The sequence below is a fragment of the Lepidochelys olivacea genome (genome assembly GCF_965140295.1).
Source record: "Lepidochelys olivacea isolate rLepOli2 genome assembly, chromosome: 1".
NCBI classification, from domain to species: Eukaryota; Metazoa; Chordata; order Testudines; family Cheloniidae; genus Lepidochelys; species Lepidochelys olivacea.
The window spans coordinates 54487499-54504785 of NC_140411.1; the positions used below are offsets into that span (position 1 = coordinate 54487499).

Consider the following 17287-nt stretch of genomic DNA (forward strand, 5'->3'; position numbering starts at 1 on the left):
ATTAGAATCCAGGTTGTGTGACTACTAAGCAAGGGCCCTGGTCACTAGACCAATTGCCTCTTATATGGGGATCAGGGAAAAGTATAGATTCACAAAGTCCTTTAAGTAGCAGTCCCTCATCCCCAGTTCCTCCTCTGCACTGACCTACAGAGTGGGTCAGTATATGAGGGGGAGCAACCTGTTTCATCATATGGAGGAAGGAGAAACACTAGGAACAACTGCAGGGCTGTCACAGAAATGCCATTGTCTAGCTCTGAGCAGTTGACTCTGTCTACATTGCAAGCAGCATGAATATGCTATCTCATTAGAACGATAGGGCCCTTTCATCTGTGTCTGGCCCTAAAGCAGTGGTTCCCAAATTAGGGGCGCCACTTGTTCAGGGAAAGCCCCTGGCGGGCCGGGCCGATCTGTTTACCTGCAGTTCACCACTCTTGGCCAATGCAGTTCACCACTCTTGGCCAATGACGTAGGCTGAGGGACGTGCTGGCCGCCACTTCCCACACCTCCCATTGGCCTGGAACAGCCAACCACGGCCACTGGGAGCTGCGATTGGCCGAACCTGTGGACACGGCAGGTAAACAAACTGGCTCAGCCCGCCAGGGGCTTTCCCTGAACAAGCGGCGCCTCTAGTTTGGGAACCACTGCCCTAAAGGCACTCTAGAACACACAAGAAAAATATACGTAAGAAACGTTGCTAGGGTTTTTTTTAAAGTAAAGATCATAAGGAACAACAGGGATAAACAATGAAGTCAGGCATGATGGAGTGAGGTAATTTTAAAATTCTGACTAAGCATTTCTGAACTAAAGGGACACTATCTGGATTGGGGAAAAGAACTTTTGAATTGTTTTCTCCCCTTACATCTGTTTGCGAAGTGCACATAATTCTTGCCCTTGTTTATTAAATCAGTTTCACCACCGCTCTGGATGCAATCCTGACTCCAATTGTATTCCCACCCACGTAAGTAAGAAATCAGTAAAATTAACCAGGAATTGGAGAGAGGCAGACATGTATCAGTGGAGACAGCAATAGGTGGGTTGATGCATATAGCAGGGGAGGGATCCTGTTGGAGTGTGCTAGGGAAGAGGGGATCAGATAGGCTGGAGTTTGCCAATGGGGAGGTGAAGAGGAGGGCACTGGGATGTGCTGTGAATAGAGAGACTGCAAAAGGTGAGCTAAAGATGAAGAGGGAGTGGCTAGAATTTGCCATGGGTCCTGGAGCATGCATGGAAGAAGCAGAGAGAATGCTGGAGTGTGCCATCTGGGAGAGGGACGAGGATGGGGGAAGTGGAGTAGATAATTCATAGTGAATAATTTAGTCAAAGAATGTTACATCTTTTTCTGTTCACAAATTGTCCATGAACTGCTCCTAATTTTCTCAAATTTCTTTATTATTTGAAACTATTCACTGCAAACTATTTACATTCTGTAGACTGTTCACAAGCAGTTAAATGCACAGGCTCAATATCAATTTGACTGGACAATTTGACTGGACAATTATATTGTGTTGCCTATTCAGATAAAGGTTACTCTAAGAAATGCGTTTCTGACGTAAATGTTCAGATTTACAAGTTCCAAATTCATTTTCTGCTGATATTCTTCAATAGTCACTTAAAGTCACTGTTTCTGAACATTCCGGCCTGTTACGTCCATTGCTAGAATATTCACAGTAAGCTGAACACGAGGTCTGTGAGCACAGTCGAAGCTAATTAGTTTAAAAATTCAAATGACTATTACTAGAATTTATTTTGCAGTATTTCCCAGGTTAGAGAAAGCCAGAGGAGAGAGGATGCAGGAGGCATTTTGAATCATGCCAGGGATATGAGGAGGTGGATTGAGGTTATCTGCTGAGTGACAGCAGGGAGTGGAGATGGGAGAGATGTCATCCCTCACTTCGAAGAAGGAAAACAGAGTCTCCCTGTCAGGAGGAAGACATCCCATTTTTATGGGACCATTTTCTTTTCATTTCAAGCAGAACTTTTCATTCTGAAGCACATACATGGAGATGGGCATCAGAAGGCTTTCTGCCAAAGGTTCAAAAATCAGAAATCAGACTTAATTATCATGCAACTTTCACAAGAACAAACATATTAATAATAATTTTTGAACTGTTGGAGTTGGCAATATGGAAATGTTTCCTTTTCAGTGATGATCATTCTACATGGACATATGAACAACAAAACCAACCATCTTCATTTTAATTTCAGAATAAGTAAAAGAAGATATACAATGGAAGCCTGTTCTTCTCACAGAATTCACATGTAACTCTGCAGACGCTAATGGACATACACTCACAGGGGAATAAACTCTATCTACTAGGACTGACCATACTAACAATATTCTCAAGGAAGATACAGTTGCATCCAAATGCTTATAGGAAGGGAACTGAAAATGGAAAAGAGCTGCTGTTCCTTATCAGTGCTGTGTACTGTGTTATTCTCTCCAACTTAATAACTTGTGCTAGGTGTCAGGAATTGAAGAACATCAGCATTGTTAACAGTTTAATTGGAATTGAAATGAAATGGGATAAGTACGCACCTGGCATTCATCATTCGCAAAAGCTTGTAGACACACGCTGAACAATTAAAAAAGTTAAAATGTTGAAATTCATTTTCCATCATGTGCATCCTTATACTTCCATAGTTATGGTATGCCTATTGCCACTGCTGTGGTAACTGTGAATAAATGTGATCTTTTTAATAAGAACCACTGCACCTTCCACTGGGAGATGTAAACCACATTCAGCATAGGCAGCATATAACCAATTATAGTCATACTTCAAACTTGTGAAGCAGATAAGCTGCTTACATAATTTATGCTATTTAACAATATGTGGAGTCTTATCTATAAACACAAAGGCTTCTAAATGATTTACAAAGCAAACATATGGGCTATTTTAGAGTAACTTGCCCCTGCCTGGCAAATGTTTATCTAAGTGCTTGAGGACTATGACTGAGAGTTTGCAGAAATGGGAGTTTTGGAGACATAATCCCAAACTTGAATACTTCACTTCTTACAGTTATGGGCTGCACAGACTAAACATATCTTCTCTTGGTGTTAAAATGTCCAAATATTATCCAAGTTAGCTTTTCTGGATAATAAAACCCCTTTTCTGGGGTTTGGTAATTTTATTATTATTATTATTTTTAGATGGAGACGCCTGACTAGGCTACACCTTTTTGTTCTTTTAGTTAATGCTTGCATGGCTACGCTCATTACCTGACACATGGCTGCAAAATAACTACATTCTTTACTTCTTCCACATTTCTTTCAAACAAAGGACTGACCAGAGGTGTTACATTTGACCTGTTATTTCTCTTGCGTATACAATCATTCAGTCTTTTGATTTGGAAAGGATGTTAATTAAGAAGGGCTGCTGAAGTCATTCAAAGTATATCTGCAACATGAAATGCAAATTCTAATCTCTAAGATCCTCACTAAGGGTACCTCAGGTTTTTGAAATGTATTACTATTTTTGCCTCAAAATCACTGAACAGTTTCTATCTCTTGCTCTTAGCACAAGTGTTAATGTATATGAATTCAAAAAGCACTCATGGAAAATTATCCATGCAGGTTACTGGAGAGCCTGAATACCCCTACCCCTAGTATTGGACTGAGAACCTTAGGATTTGCCTGTTGTCATCTGCTGCAGAGTACACACTACATTGTAAAGAATAGCCTGGGCCTGATCCTGACAGGTGTTGAGCACCTGGCACTCTTGTCAAAGCCAAGCAGAAATCCTGAGCATCTCCCAAGAGTATGTGCCAGGACCATTGGTTCTGTTTTAGCTAGCAGGGCAGCAGCAGTTGTTTGGCTTGTCTGGTATCAGATCACCCCTCTCAGCTGTAATTATTAATCCTGAGCCATTTACTCAGACTCCGGTTCTCCACTGCATCCAAGCTGCACTCAAATCTAGCGGGGAGTGGTGTCTATAGCGAACTGGTTGTGACTCCTTTGCCTCCAGACACCTAATGCAAATTAGAGCTGCAGAGGGACTACTACTCTAACCTCTTCTGCTCTGGAGCTTACACATCAATGAATCTAGTGTAGTGGAGATTGACTCAACCATGTCCCCTTCGATCCTGCTCTCAGCACCCGCTCCACCGACATGCCCCCTTACCTCCTTTACCTGGTGCAAAATGAACTTTATGGACTGCAGAATCCATCCTTCAGCGTTTAATCAAAGAATACCTCGTAGTGGCTTCATTAAGGAATCTACAGTAAGAACTGAGTTCACACTGAGTATGATGCTCAAGATTTGGCTTGGGAAACTTATTAAATAGACTGAGTTATTGGTAATCTAGCCACGAAAGGATTATTGAGCTTTCAACATCACGTTGCTCAAAAATATAATATGGTAATTTGTGGCTGCTTCTTGTTTATGTAGTGCTAGCCAGGCTGAATAAGCTCAGGAGTCACAGGCCAAGATGTTAATAGAATGTAAACACCAAGGCTGAGCTGTTTATTAGCCTAGGTGCTCAGAAGACTGTAACCTCTTAGTTACACAAGAAGTGAACTGGTTGTGACTCCCGTGTCTGGAGAAGCACCATCATCAAATTATTAACATTCCATGTCAGATAAACTATATTATGAGAATATTGTGGTAAGCACTCAAAAATCAGAAAATGCTGGCCAACATTTTTAACCTTGACCTTGAAGGTCAGCTCTGAAATTCAGTTCAAAGCACCAGATTAAAGGAGCCTGATTTCTAGAAGTCTGACAACACATTGAAATGTCATTAAAGTCAATGTGAGTGGCACTTGTGAAAATCAGGCTACTTTTACTTATGTGCATAAATATGGATTTAGGAGTCTAACTTTCGGCACTTGGGTTTGCAAATGTTTAACATATCTAGCTCATGTGTGCCTTGACTCACAGAGAGGGAAGAAAATTGGGTAAATAAGAAACCAAGAACGAGATTTCTTTTTAAAAGAAAGGAAAACAAACAAAAATGGGGTTAACCTTAAATAATGAAGCTAAAACGCAAAAATCAATCAAAGTTACATATAACTCTGAAGAGTAAAACCAAACAAACTGTAAAAATACTGGAAAATCTTATCTTCTAATACATAACATGTGACTGTGCAGCAAGCAGCTGATGTTTTGACCCCTGTAGGTCTCCCTCTGATCAGGAAAAAACAAACAAACAAATATGGCCATCATTAGTTACAAACTGAAATGTGCATGTATTTCCTCAGCGGGCCCCGTCACAAGCTTAACGACTGTAGAGCTAAAAAATGAAAATCTCATGCTGTTGTATGTTAGGTACAAATAAAGGGGAGATGGTACGGTATGTGTCAGTTTCTCTGTTTTTGTGTTTGTAGGAGAGGAGGACTGGTATTCAACTAGTATAGTCTTGCTCACATTTCTTAATCACTGGTGAATACACAAAAGCCAAAGCCAGGAATAGTTAGCTGATCTAGAAGAGGGAAGGTATAGCTCAGTGGTTTGAGCATTGGCCTGTTAAACTCAGGGTTGTGAGTTCAATCCGTGATGGGGCCATTTAGGGATCTAGGGCAAAAATTGGGGCTGGACAATGTTTTGAGCAGGGGGTTGGACTAGATGACCTCCTGAGGTCCCTTCCAACCCTGATATTCTATACTCTTAACATCCCTTGCATGTAGTGCTTTCCCTGCTTCAGGTATGCTCCCCACTGGCACCAGCATCAAAGTGATAAAACAATGAGAAAATGGTGCTAAACAGAGCTGGAATTTCCATGATGCTGGAAATTCTGATGCTTTGAAATTTTTTTTGCTGCAAACTGGAATGAAAAGCCAAAAATTCAAAATTTCCCCATGGAATGAAAATCCTGATAAAAATGAATTCAGGATTATTGAAATGTTCTGTTTCAGCATTGTCAAAAATATTTTATTTTGACTATCATTTTGATTCAACTTTTCTATTATATCAAAATATTATAATATATACATACTATTAAATATAATATATAAATGTAATATTTTAATTCATATTTTAATACGGAAGTCTAAATGAAATGAGCAGAAACAAATTATTTCAACATTGGCAAATCAAAATGTTTTGACATTGTCAAAATGAAACATTTTGACTTTTTTCCCCTTTGAAAATTGTATCAAAATCGACATATTCCCACCAAATATTTAGATTTCCCAAACACGTTCCCGCAAAAATGTTTAGATTTTAACAAGACTGCATTTTTGGACAGAAAATTGTTTCAGTTAAAAGATTTTGGCTAGCTCTAGTGGTGAAGAGGTTTCAGAGTAACAGCCATGTTAGTCTGTATTCGCAAAAAGAAAAGGAGTACTTGTGGCACCTTAGAGACTAACCAATTTATTTGAGCATAAGCTTTCGTGAGCTACAGCTCACTTCATCGGATGCATGTAGCTCACGAAAGCTTATGCTCAAATAAACTGGTTAGTCTCTAAGGTGCCACAAGTACTCCTTTTCTAGTGGTGAAGGAAATTGGTACGAGAATGAGAAAGAGAAGAAACAATTTGTCTGTTTGATTAAGAACGTTGAGGCTGTCAAATACAAGTTAGGAAAAAAAATATCAGATATCGTTTACCTGGACTACAACTGGTGGAGGGAAAATTCACTGAACTAACATAGAACTCTGCTTCTGCTCCACCCTCACTGAAGTTGATGAAAAACTCCCATTGATTTAATCTGAAGGATGTCTGGACCCCAAAACATTACACCACTAGAACACATCTCACTGGTTAACTATAACCTAAGGCCATGACACTGTTTCTACCATCTTCTGAAACCTCTCTTTTCTGTATTAATCCTTTCACATGAACCACCTAACTAAATAGGGTGAGTACCCAGGATTCCATCCTGTAACTCTTACGACTTACTGAAGTCAATGGGACCTCCATTAAAGATTGCTTGAATGAATAAGGTTTGCTTGGTCTCAAAAGAACCATTTAGTGACTACAGATAGAATGAGGAGCACTGGAATACAGCATGACTGGCAAATTTTAACAAATGTTCACTGATCATTCAAAAATGTGCTTCTTATTTATCAGTCACTCCATAAACAGCTTCACTAACAACAGCACAAAATATTGCTTTAACGTCTCTTGAAAAATAGGGGTTTGGAACATTAAGACATAACATTTACTGTAAAGTCTGCAAGAAAATTCTGTGGATTTTGTTTAGCATTGACTGTTTTTATGCTGTTAATAGGTTTTAAAGACCTCCCAAAGGCCACTCTGTGTGGCTTTTGAAATTGAACAATGTTTATCTTTCTGGTCTCCTAAAAGCTCTCTGCTGTTTCTTGATATTATGTCTCAATTTATCAGATGCTGGCCCCTTCTTCAACCCTTGCACTCATGTTAGATTGTTGCTTTTGACTTCTCTACTGCTGCTCCTCTCCATCTACTGGGGTACTGATTTTCCTAATTGCTGGTGTTGCAAAAAAATTAATATATTTGTGTAGAGAACATAGCAACAACAAAGAGAAGAGGTCAGCATCTAGGCCAGACTAATACCTGCTGACAGAATCCCATGAATGTGGACTTGGAAATGGACAGTAAACAGATGCACTTAGATCAAAACTGAAATGAATTGCTGGGAGAAGCCAAGCAAAGCACTCTGGGTACCATAGGACAGACAAGGAGATTTAGCCATATAGATATGCAAGGGAAGGAAAGGAGGATTACAATAAGATAAGTATGTAAGGGGGAAAAGCAGAACAATAAGCGGCAAAGAAACCTGACTTTATTCATTTGACTTGCATTAAAATCAATGACCAAATTCTGAAAATGCAGCCAGTGGTAGAAGACAGAGGAAAGGAAGAAGAGTGTTCAAAGAATAGGGATGAAGACTGAATAAGGATGCAGATGCAGAAGAAAAAGACTGAGAATAATCTTAAAATTCTGTGTTTCTTCCATGCTGAGATCTGACTATTTGCTAATAAATTGTCCACAGAAAGCAGTATACAAGTAACAAAACTGATAATGAGAAAAGCCAAATTCTGCCCTGGATGTGTGAGCACGGGTCTCACTGAAATCAATGGTAACTATAAATATGTATCATTAGAGCAGGTTTGAGTCATACTCACTATGGAGACAAAAACATGGAGCGACTGTTTCGGGAAGTAGTATAAATCAGGACTAAATACATTGAATTCAATGCTATTACATTACTGTAAAAACTGTTGTGATATCAGACACCAACTCAGAGAACATTCATCCATTCAAGCATCTTTTTTCCCATTTCACATGTTTTACTGAGTACTTTTTTCCAGATGTACAGATACCAAGATATAATCCCCTGACAAAGAAAAAGGTAAAAGGGAGTTAAAACTGAGATTATGTATAAATAATTTAAGAGTAATAAACATCACAAAGATTTTATACTCATCTCCAAAAGCAACCATTATAAACCCAGATATTTTAGAGTTAAGATCCACCTAAAAGAAATCCAAACATGTCAAGGTATGGAACTGTATAGCTATAGCACCAAAATAACCTTAACTCTGCCCTGTAGTGATATCAAAAGGAAAAAACAATCTTTAAAAATCCCTTTAATCTAATCTGGAACCACAAACATTAAAATACCTTTATTGTAAGAGTATAGTTAATGTAAGGCATCACTATAATGGAAGCAAAGTGTGTGTGTGTGTGTGTGTGTGTGTGTGTACGCACTTGACAGAGCATGCACATACATGTTGTTTTCTATTGGCTGGTTGCAGCTTCAAAAGAACACATATTGGCATTCAAGCTCAGTGCCTGGTTAGAGGATAGAGTTTCTCAAGGTGATAGTATTTCCTGTCATTCTTGAAGTACCATTTTAGATCTGTGATACCATGTAAGTACATATCTCTGAGGAAATAATACAGAAATATAACTCTTCCATACAAAACCATCTGTATATATCCCTCAGGTTTGTAATGTGCATTTTGAAATCATTGCAAAAGAAAAATGATCAATTGATAATTGTTTATTATTTATTTATTTTTATCCCCTGTCCTGGGCAGTTTACAGTCTACATGCATTCAGACTGACCATTGGATTTGTTGACAGAAAAATGTTGGCCTATGATTCAGATATGGGGTTATATGACGGGAGTGGGAGGGCAGGACTAGATGATCCCTTCCAAGCCCTACAATTCTATGATTTCTTACCATCCCTTCTATACTTATGAAAGGAATCTTATGTGAATCAGATAAAGTTTTATATTTGATTAGGAAAACAGAAAGCTTTTTGGCATTGTCCATCATGCCCCATGATCCTAGCACAGTGATAGCAGAAATGACTAATCAGGTCATTGGCAGTTGTCACTGTCAATGTCAATTGGTGTAAACAACTGAGACTGATCAATTAAATGTTCACATTGCACATTGCTGTATGGTTGTGGGACATTAGGGAACAGCTGATGCGCATTGCTAATTGTTACCTAGCAACAATAGGTGTTGGAAGCAGGCAACAGGCAAGTGGGGGACGGAAGGGACAGGAGTCAGACCAGCAGCAGCAGCAAAGTGTCATTTCTTGCAATCGATCAGCACCAGGAGTGTTAACAGAGTGGAAAAAAAACCTAGCTTGGGGGCTTTAACCTGCATCCTATGTTAAAGTAATATTGCAACTAAGTTGTCCAAAAATACAGTGTGTGATATTCCAGTCACTGGACTGATAACATCATTATCAACAGAAGCTATCAATGGTGTCATCAGGCATTCTCCACCTCAAAATCTAAGTGTCCTTCAACCTTGTTATTTATTAAAGAAGCAAAAGAGGCAGGCTGTCCATCAGATAGACTCCCCACTTAGTGATTCATTCTGAGAGGATTCCAACCTGGGAAGGAATTTTTCTGGGATACCTCCTGAGAAAGTCTGAATGCCATGATCACAGTATTGTGGCAGACATCAACAGAATACAAATGCAGAACATGAGCAACTTTTACTGCACAGAGCTTCCAAAATGATTTGCATACATTTTTGAAGGCTTTTTGTTTTTTCTTTACAACGGGAATTTGGCACTCAAGAAAGATGTGGACTGACAGCATTGCAAACGGATGTTCACTATTTATCTTTATGCAGAATAATGTACAGACAGTAGCAGCAGCTTGTAAACCACCATATTGCCTTTAAAGGGACCACATCCACTTGAGAGAGGCTTTTTCAATCTCTATGTCAGTTCAATCAAGCATCCTGTCCTCATTTTTGAGGCCCCTCCATGACTCCACTTCTCCTTAGTTATCCTGCCTTGTGTTTTTAAGAGTTACCCTCCTTTGCACAACAACCGTGCAATTCTTCTTCACCCATTTGGGTACTTCTCTCACAAGCACCTCTGAACTAGTACCACGACAAAACTGGTGCATGGCACACTCTCCCCCCATGTCAAACCATAAAGTCACGAGCCTGATCTATTTCAAATCCTTCTCAAGACCCACATCTGCTATGATGCCTGTGGTAAACCACTTATAGATGTCAGTACAAATTAGTGATATCAGAAATAAACAAAAATATTCCCATCTTAAAACTTAAAAGAAAAGAATATTTGAATCACATGTTCCTATAATCCTTGTCCTCCGTCCTCCAGTTTTTGTTATGTTGACTTGTTGCTTCTTGTCTTAAATTAGACTGGATGCTCTCCAGGACAGAAATTGTCTCTTACAGTAACTCCCCACTTAACGTCCTCTTGCTTAATGTTGTTTCGATCTTGTGTCCCTGCTCAATTACAGAACACGCTCCATTTAAAGTTGTGCAATCCTTCGCGATAACGTCTTTTGGCTGCCTGCTTTGTCCACAGCTGGAAGCCTCTCTACAGCTCCCCTACGCCTCCTCCCCTCCCCCCCCCACAGTGCCTCCTGCCCACCGGCAGACCCCACGGATCAGCTCCTTCCCCCTCCTCCCGCTGCCTCCTGCCCGTGGCAGTCAGCTGGGTTGAGGCGTTCAGGAGGGAGGGGGAGGAGCGAGGACTTGGCGCACAGGCTCCCCTGCCTCCCGAAAGCCACAAACCAGCTGATTGCTACAGTCAGGAGGCAGGGAAGGGAGGGGGAGGCTGTGCGCCAAGTCCTCACTCCTCCCTCCTGCCCCCTGAACGCCACAAGCCAGCTGATTGCTGCAGGCAGGAGGCAGGGGAGGGAGGGGGAGGAGGTAGAGGGGAAGAAGAGGCGTGTTAAGGGTGGGGGTTTGGGGGAAGGGGTGGAGTGGGCGGGCTGAGGGTTGAGCCCCCCACCCCTGGTGCTTGCAGAGTAGGGGAAGCTGCCGCAGCTGCTGTGCAACATGCCTCTCCTAGCCTACAGCACCTTCAGCCTCCTTGCCTGCCTCACTGTCTCCCATGCCAGTGGGCTGTGCCTGTGTGGGGTAAGGTGGGGGCACCTCCCAACTATAGTACTGTACTGTACTGTATGGCAAAAAAAAAATTCCCTGGAACCTAACCCCCCCATTTACATTCATTCTTATGGGGAAATTGGATTCATTTAACATGATTTCACTTAAAGTCGCATTTTTCAGGAACATAACTACAACGTTAAGTGAAGAGTTACTGTACTATGTATTTGTACTCTGCTTAGCACAATGGGCCCCAGTTTCAGCCCTGCTGTAATTTTAATAATGAATGGTAATAATAATAAAGGATGAGAGGTATGGGATGATTGATGTGTCAGGGAGGGAAGGAAATTTATTGTTCAGCTGGTTTGTTTATTTTAATTTTGTGGGGTTGGATGTACAGTAAAGGCTATTTTTCCTTCTATTTCTTGACTGAGTTAAGTTGAGAGAAAGAAAAACAAAAAACAACCACCACCACCACAAAACGATTAAAACTCAAATAAGATTGCTGAGAAACAAAATCATGTACTAGGTCAGTTGTATCACCCAAGAGATGATGTTCTAAGACAGGTCAGATCAAACAACAGAATATCTAAAGAATAGCCCACATCTTTCCCTGCTATTCCTTTTACACAGGAATAGCCTACTTTGCCTCTAACACCTTCTGCCAGTCACCAGAAATGCACAGAGGAGATGGGACAATGATCATATCCTCCGCTTGGATGGCTACAGTACTAGGTCAGGATCCTTGGTGGGATCCTGGGTGCAGAGGCTTTGACTTTCTGATTTCTCGGGGGTGGTCAACCCCTGATCTGCCGCAGGCCCCGCCCCCACTCCATCTCTTCCCCCGAGACCCCACCCCTGCCCCACCTCTTCCCACCATGTTTTGTCCCCTTCCCTGAGAGTACCCCACCCTCACTCTGCCTATTTCTGCCCCCGCTCCTCCTCCTCCCCCACAACACCTCCTGCCTGCCATTGAACAGCTGATCCTCAGTGGGTGGGAGGTGCTGAGGGAAATGAGGAGGAGCTGATCAGCGGGGCCCGCCGGCACCCACTAGTTTTTTTTCCGTGGGTGCTTCAGCCTCAGAGCACCCTGGAGTTGGTGCCTCTGCCGGAGTGGATACAATGGATGAGGTAAAATGGAATTCCCAGAATACAGCTGCACAGGGCCCGACAGAATTTAGCCCTGAGTTTGCTGTCATAGAACTGTTTTGTTTTCTAGGCTTTCCATATTTGTATCTCATACAATGCCTTCTCTTATTGTAGTCATTAGAAATAAAATAATGGGTCTGTTGTGTTTGACAATATTTGTTCCACCATCTAATAAGCAAATAAAGAATATGGCAGAGAAAATAAGCAGAACCTACTTCCATTTAAGGGGCTGCTGAGGGAGAAATAGTGAAAAAGATTAATAGAAATTGAAAAAAAAAATATCAGAAATGTAGATGATCCAGTGATTTGGAATCATTACCTTGAGAGTCAGTATTGCTTTAATGTTTGCCATTACAAGGACTCTGTAAAGGGTAAACATCTGTATTACTGCAATTTAATTAGGCATGGAAATCAGCTGGGACTATACAAGCCGCTTGCACTTGCAGATGTCTCTCACTACCTAAGACTCAAATTAGGAAAATTCAAGCTTTGCAATTAGGATTTCAAATCACTGTTCAAAATCAGAACTGCTTTTAAATGCATGAATCCATTGGAAGATCCAAGTCACAGTTAAAAATTTGCTAAATGAAGTATAAATTATAAAGTAGGATTTCACATTTTAAGAAATACAAATGAAACACACAGAGATTAGCTTCTAAAAAAGGTCTGATGTACAATTTCTGAAAGTACATGGCAGTAAGTAATTTAGGAAACTGGTGAGCATGCTTCCTGAAATAATGAAACAGCAAGTGAAAAATAGCGTCAACCACTTCTTGCTATACTAAAGGCCAACTGTAGGTCCTTCTCCAGAATTAGATCATATGGAGTGGTCTTAACCATGGCATACCATGAAATTTAAATATGAGATAAGTAAGCAACATAGACCTTTTCCAAGTCAAATAGATAGATAGATAGATCTCAGTAGATCTTGATGTTGACTTCCATGTGTTGGTAAATGTTAGCTTAAATGAAACCACAACTTACTAGGTTAGGCCCAGATTCTGCAAACTCTACCTGTGTACTTAATGTAAAGCATGTAGGTTATTGTTTGCAGGATCAGGGACTTAATAGCAATGGGTGAATAGGTTCAATTAAAGTAACGACACCTTGAACCTTTGCCCATTTTTAAAACCTGAATAGAATCATTTTAAATTATTATTGTTAGTAGCAGTACTACTAAGGTTTGAAATGCTCTGATATACTTTTCTGCTTGACTTTACACTTCTGCATTGGAGCTGCTGCTGAAAGCAAAACTCCCAAATGACATTTGGTAATTTCCAGCTAGGATCAGATACACAAATTTTGGAAATCTCATGAAAAACTGATCTTTCTATCTAGGTTCTTATACTGTACCACAGCACATAAGAACCTTACAAATTTTAAAAGGCATGCAGGGGATTTCAGATTCTCATTAAATTTCCAGTCCAGTTTGGCATACCTGGAAAATCTTTAGAATAGTATCTCCTTTTGGATGCTTATTCAAACCAAAAATAAGTATCAAACTTTTAGGATTTATTGATATTAATTAGTCACCAAACCTATCGTAACAACAGGCATGTAATTTAACTAGCATGTAAATACGTGACATGCCCACTTTAACAGCCAGACAGTTAATGAATCGGTTTTGAGAAGTACTCTTTGCAGTTCTTACTCTGTTACCAAAGACTTGCTTAATATTATTCTGTGCTAGTGATAACGTTTGCTCAGGTGAAAAACAGATAGTCCCCCAGGATCTGTGATATGATACAATATTTCAAATTCCAGTTTTAATAAACCATAACAACCTCTTAAGTTCTTCCGATAATAAAAAGAGGCCATTGTAGAACAAAAAAATAAGCAGCAATCTGAAGTTCTCTCTCTTAAAGGGCTGTATTCCAGGCAATTATCTATCACATTATTGCTACTAAATACGCTTAAACATTCTCCAGCACACTTACCTCTTTTTGTCGGTACTTAATTGCCAGCTTCAATCGTGCAAGATCATTACCATTCTGTTCTTCTATCAAGCTATTGTCGTCTCTGTAATTAAGAATAATTTCCAATTCTCTGGAACTCCGTGTCTGATCCAGGAGGTCTTTTGCAAATTGCTTGCATTGACGCGACAGCTCTTCGTATTCTGACTTAAACTCATTTTCCACCTTACTCAGTTCCTGAAGCTCCCAACTCAGTTGAAATGCTGTAAGGAAAGGATCCTCACTGGACAACGCAATCAAAGATGGACTTGCCAGAGCCTTGTAAATGTTGAGTCTGGATCGAGAATGGCGAAGGCTGTCCACATCTGAGCTTGAGACGCATTCAACACAGTTGCAGCGGACTTCATGTGGTCTAGGTACAGAAACCCCCTTCTGTACAAGAAGCTTTATGATCTCATAATTGTTCGTATGGGCAGCCAAAATAATGGGTGTAATGTCTGGTGTGAATTCTGAGAACTGCTTATCCAGCAGTATTGGTGGCACCTGTGCAAAAAAGTGAGAAAAGTTAGAGATTCTTATTTCAACAGCAGCAACAGTAAATTAAGCTACGGGATAGTTCTTCTTGTAAAAAGTTGCACAAAACAATTTGGAATTAATATTCTATTTGGCAAATGCAGCTCCTTTTTTGATTCATAAATTGTGAACTAGGTGATCTTTTCACAACATCTTTTTGTTATTTGTAATTGTTTAATCAATCATTTGCTCTAACAAATTGTAGCCTATGGTTATTCTCAAACAGTCGGCTACAGCTTTTCATAATGTCTATCTGGGCTGTGTGATAAGTCACTTAAGAAAGATTGTTTTGTTTCTGGTCCCTGATGAGATAATCTAAATTTTATAAAGAGGAGGCATGGCTGGAGAAATCACTGGGGCTTTGAGTCTCCCAGTCAGAGAGAAAAAAAGGTCCCTGCCACAATGAGCTTGCATTTGTAAGGCCCAGTCCTGAATACACTTATTATTAGGTGTCAAGATTAGTCTAACTGAAGGAAAATGGGATGGTTTGTATGACAAAGCCCTAAGCAGATAACATATAAAGGACAGACAATAAACAACACAAGAGAGTTTTAAAATACTCTTCCTTTTTGTGTGTAGGTTTTTTGTAAACCCTTAGCTCATAACTGTTCTTTGACCCTTATTAATTCTCCTTGTATATAGCGCTATAATCCATACTCCTGGCAGAATTCTGCACCACTGTGTGCGCGCAGAATTTATGTCCCCCATAGATTTCTTTGCATACACACAGAAAAATGACTTTCTGATGGGGATGCAAAGGGAAGCCACAAGAGTGGTCATGCATCCCTCCCCAGCAGTATGTTTTGGGTGTCCAGGGCAGCTGGCAGAGAGGTAAAGCAATGTGCGGCAGGGGGTGGGACTGGGGAAGACCCGGCTGGTAGCTTCTATCCTGCGCCAGGCTCAGCAGCTAGTCCTGGCTGTGCTGAGGAGGAGGGGACTTCCTCTTCCCCTGCACAGCATCCGGGGCCATGTCAGACCCACCCACAGATTTCTCCCACAGCTGTAGGAAGCTCTGCAAACTCCCACCTCCCCACCACACTTCCTGCACCCATCGCTCCTCAGCTGCAGGGGGAGGGATCACTGTACAGGGAGCTGCTCCCCCATCTGCCCAATCCCCATGCATCCAGACCCCCTTATACCTATACCCTCCCATTGAGCCTCACTCCCTACACCGAGAACCCCCCCCCCCGATGAGCCCCACTCCCCCTGCAGCTGGATCACCTCAACAAGCCACCCGCACCTGGATCCCCACCCCACTGAGCCCTACTCCTGCAGCATCTGGACCACCACACTGAGCCCCCCCAACACCCAGACCCCCCTTCTGAGCTCTATGTCCCCATACCCAGCCCCCCACTCCCTGCTGAGCCCCAACCACCATCACCTAGACCCTCCTACAAAGTTCCATTACCATTGCATCCAGAACCCTCCATCAAGCCCATGTGCATTCAAATCCCACCCACGCCTGGATCCCCCATTGAGCCGGCTGCACCCAGATTGCCCCACAAAGAACCCTCTCGACCCACACCTGGATCCCCCCCACACTAAACCCCTCCACTTGGATCCTACCTTGCTGAGCCTGCCTGCCCAAACCTGGTGCATCTGGCAAGGAGGGGCACAGCCTTGGGGTGTTTCTGGGGCAAGCCCAGTCTTTGTGCTTTGTCAGAGTTGGGTGCAGCCTTACTGCTGAGTCCATGTCCTGGGGTGGGGAGCTGCACAGTGATCTCCCACTTTTGTGCAGCCAGTGGCCTATGCTCCCCAATGCCATGCTGGAGCCTCCACATTTATTTGACAAATAAAATTTGCATAATTTTAAAATGTTGTGCACAGAATTTTTAATTTTTTGGTGCAGAATGCCCTCAGGAGTAAACCTAGCCTATATTCTTTTCTATGTTCCTTCTCTTTTGGACCCCCAGATTAACTTCTGTTTTCCCAGTCCAGCTATTAAAGTGCCATTCAAGAAAGTGACCTTATAAATATGAAATCTTTACACTCCACATTTGTTCCTCTTTCAAAACTTCTGATTCCTTGTTTTTAGCACAATATAAAATTTCGCCAACTGCTACCAGTGCTAGGTGATCCTGAAAATGTGTCTACTTTGTACATCTTTACTAGCTATAAAGAGTCTGGAATGAGAACTTATCCAGCAGTTCTACCAAGTATGTATATATGTGATGAAGAACAGCTTGCTCTTGTACAGCTTTGCAGTGCTGAGCGGAAGGGAAGTGTGAACTCAGCACATAAGACTTCGAAGGCACATTGGGAGCAGCTGTTTACAGCACCAATGTGCTATTTTTACAGTCACTTTGTAACATGGTGCACAAGCAATGATCCCCCCCCCCCGACACACACACTGCTATATAAACAACACACACAACATTTTGAATGGTGCCTGTGACG

The 17287-nt window shown here is 41.3% G+C and overlaps 1 protein-coding gene across 1 annotated transcript in view; it reads right to left on the bottom strand.

Moving 5' to 3' along the window:
- TRPC4 (transient receptor potential cation channel subfamily C member 4) overlaps positions 1-17287 on the bottom strand; it is a 210162-nt gene that overhangs the window by 82892 nt on the left and 109983 nt on the right. The window contains exon 3 of the mRNA XM_084617453.1: positions 14342-14860. Coding sequence (XP_084473579.1) covers positions 14342-14860 — 519 coding nt within the window. The remainder of the gene's footprint in view (positions 1-14341; positions 14861-17287) is intronic.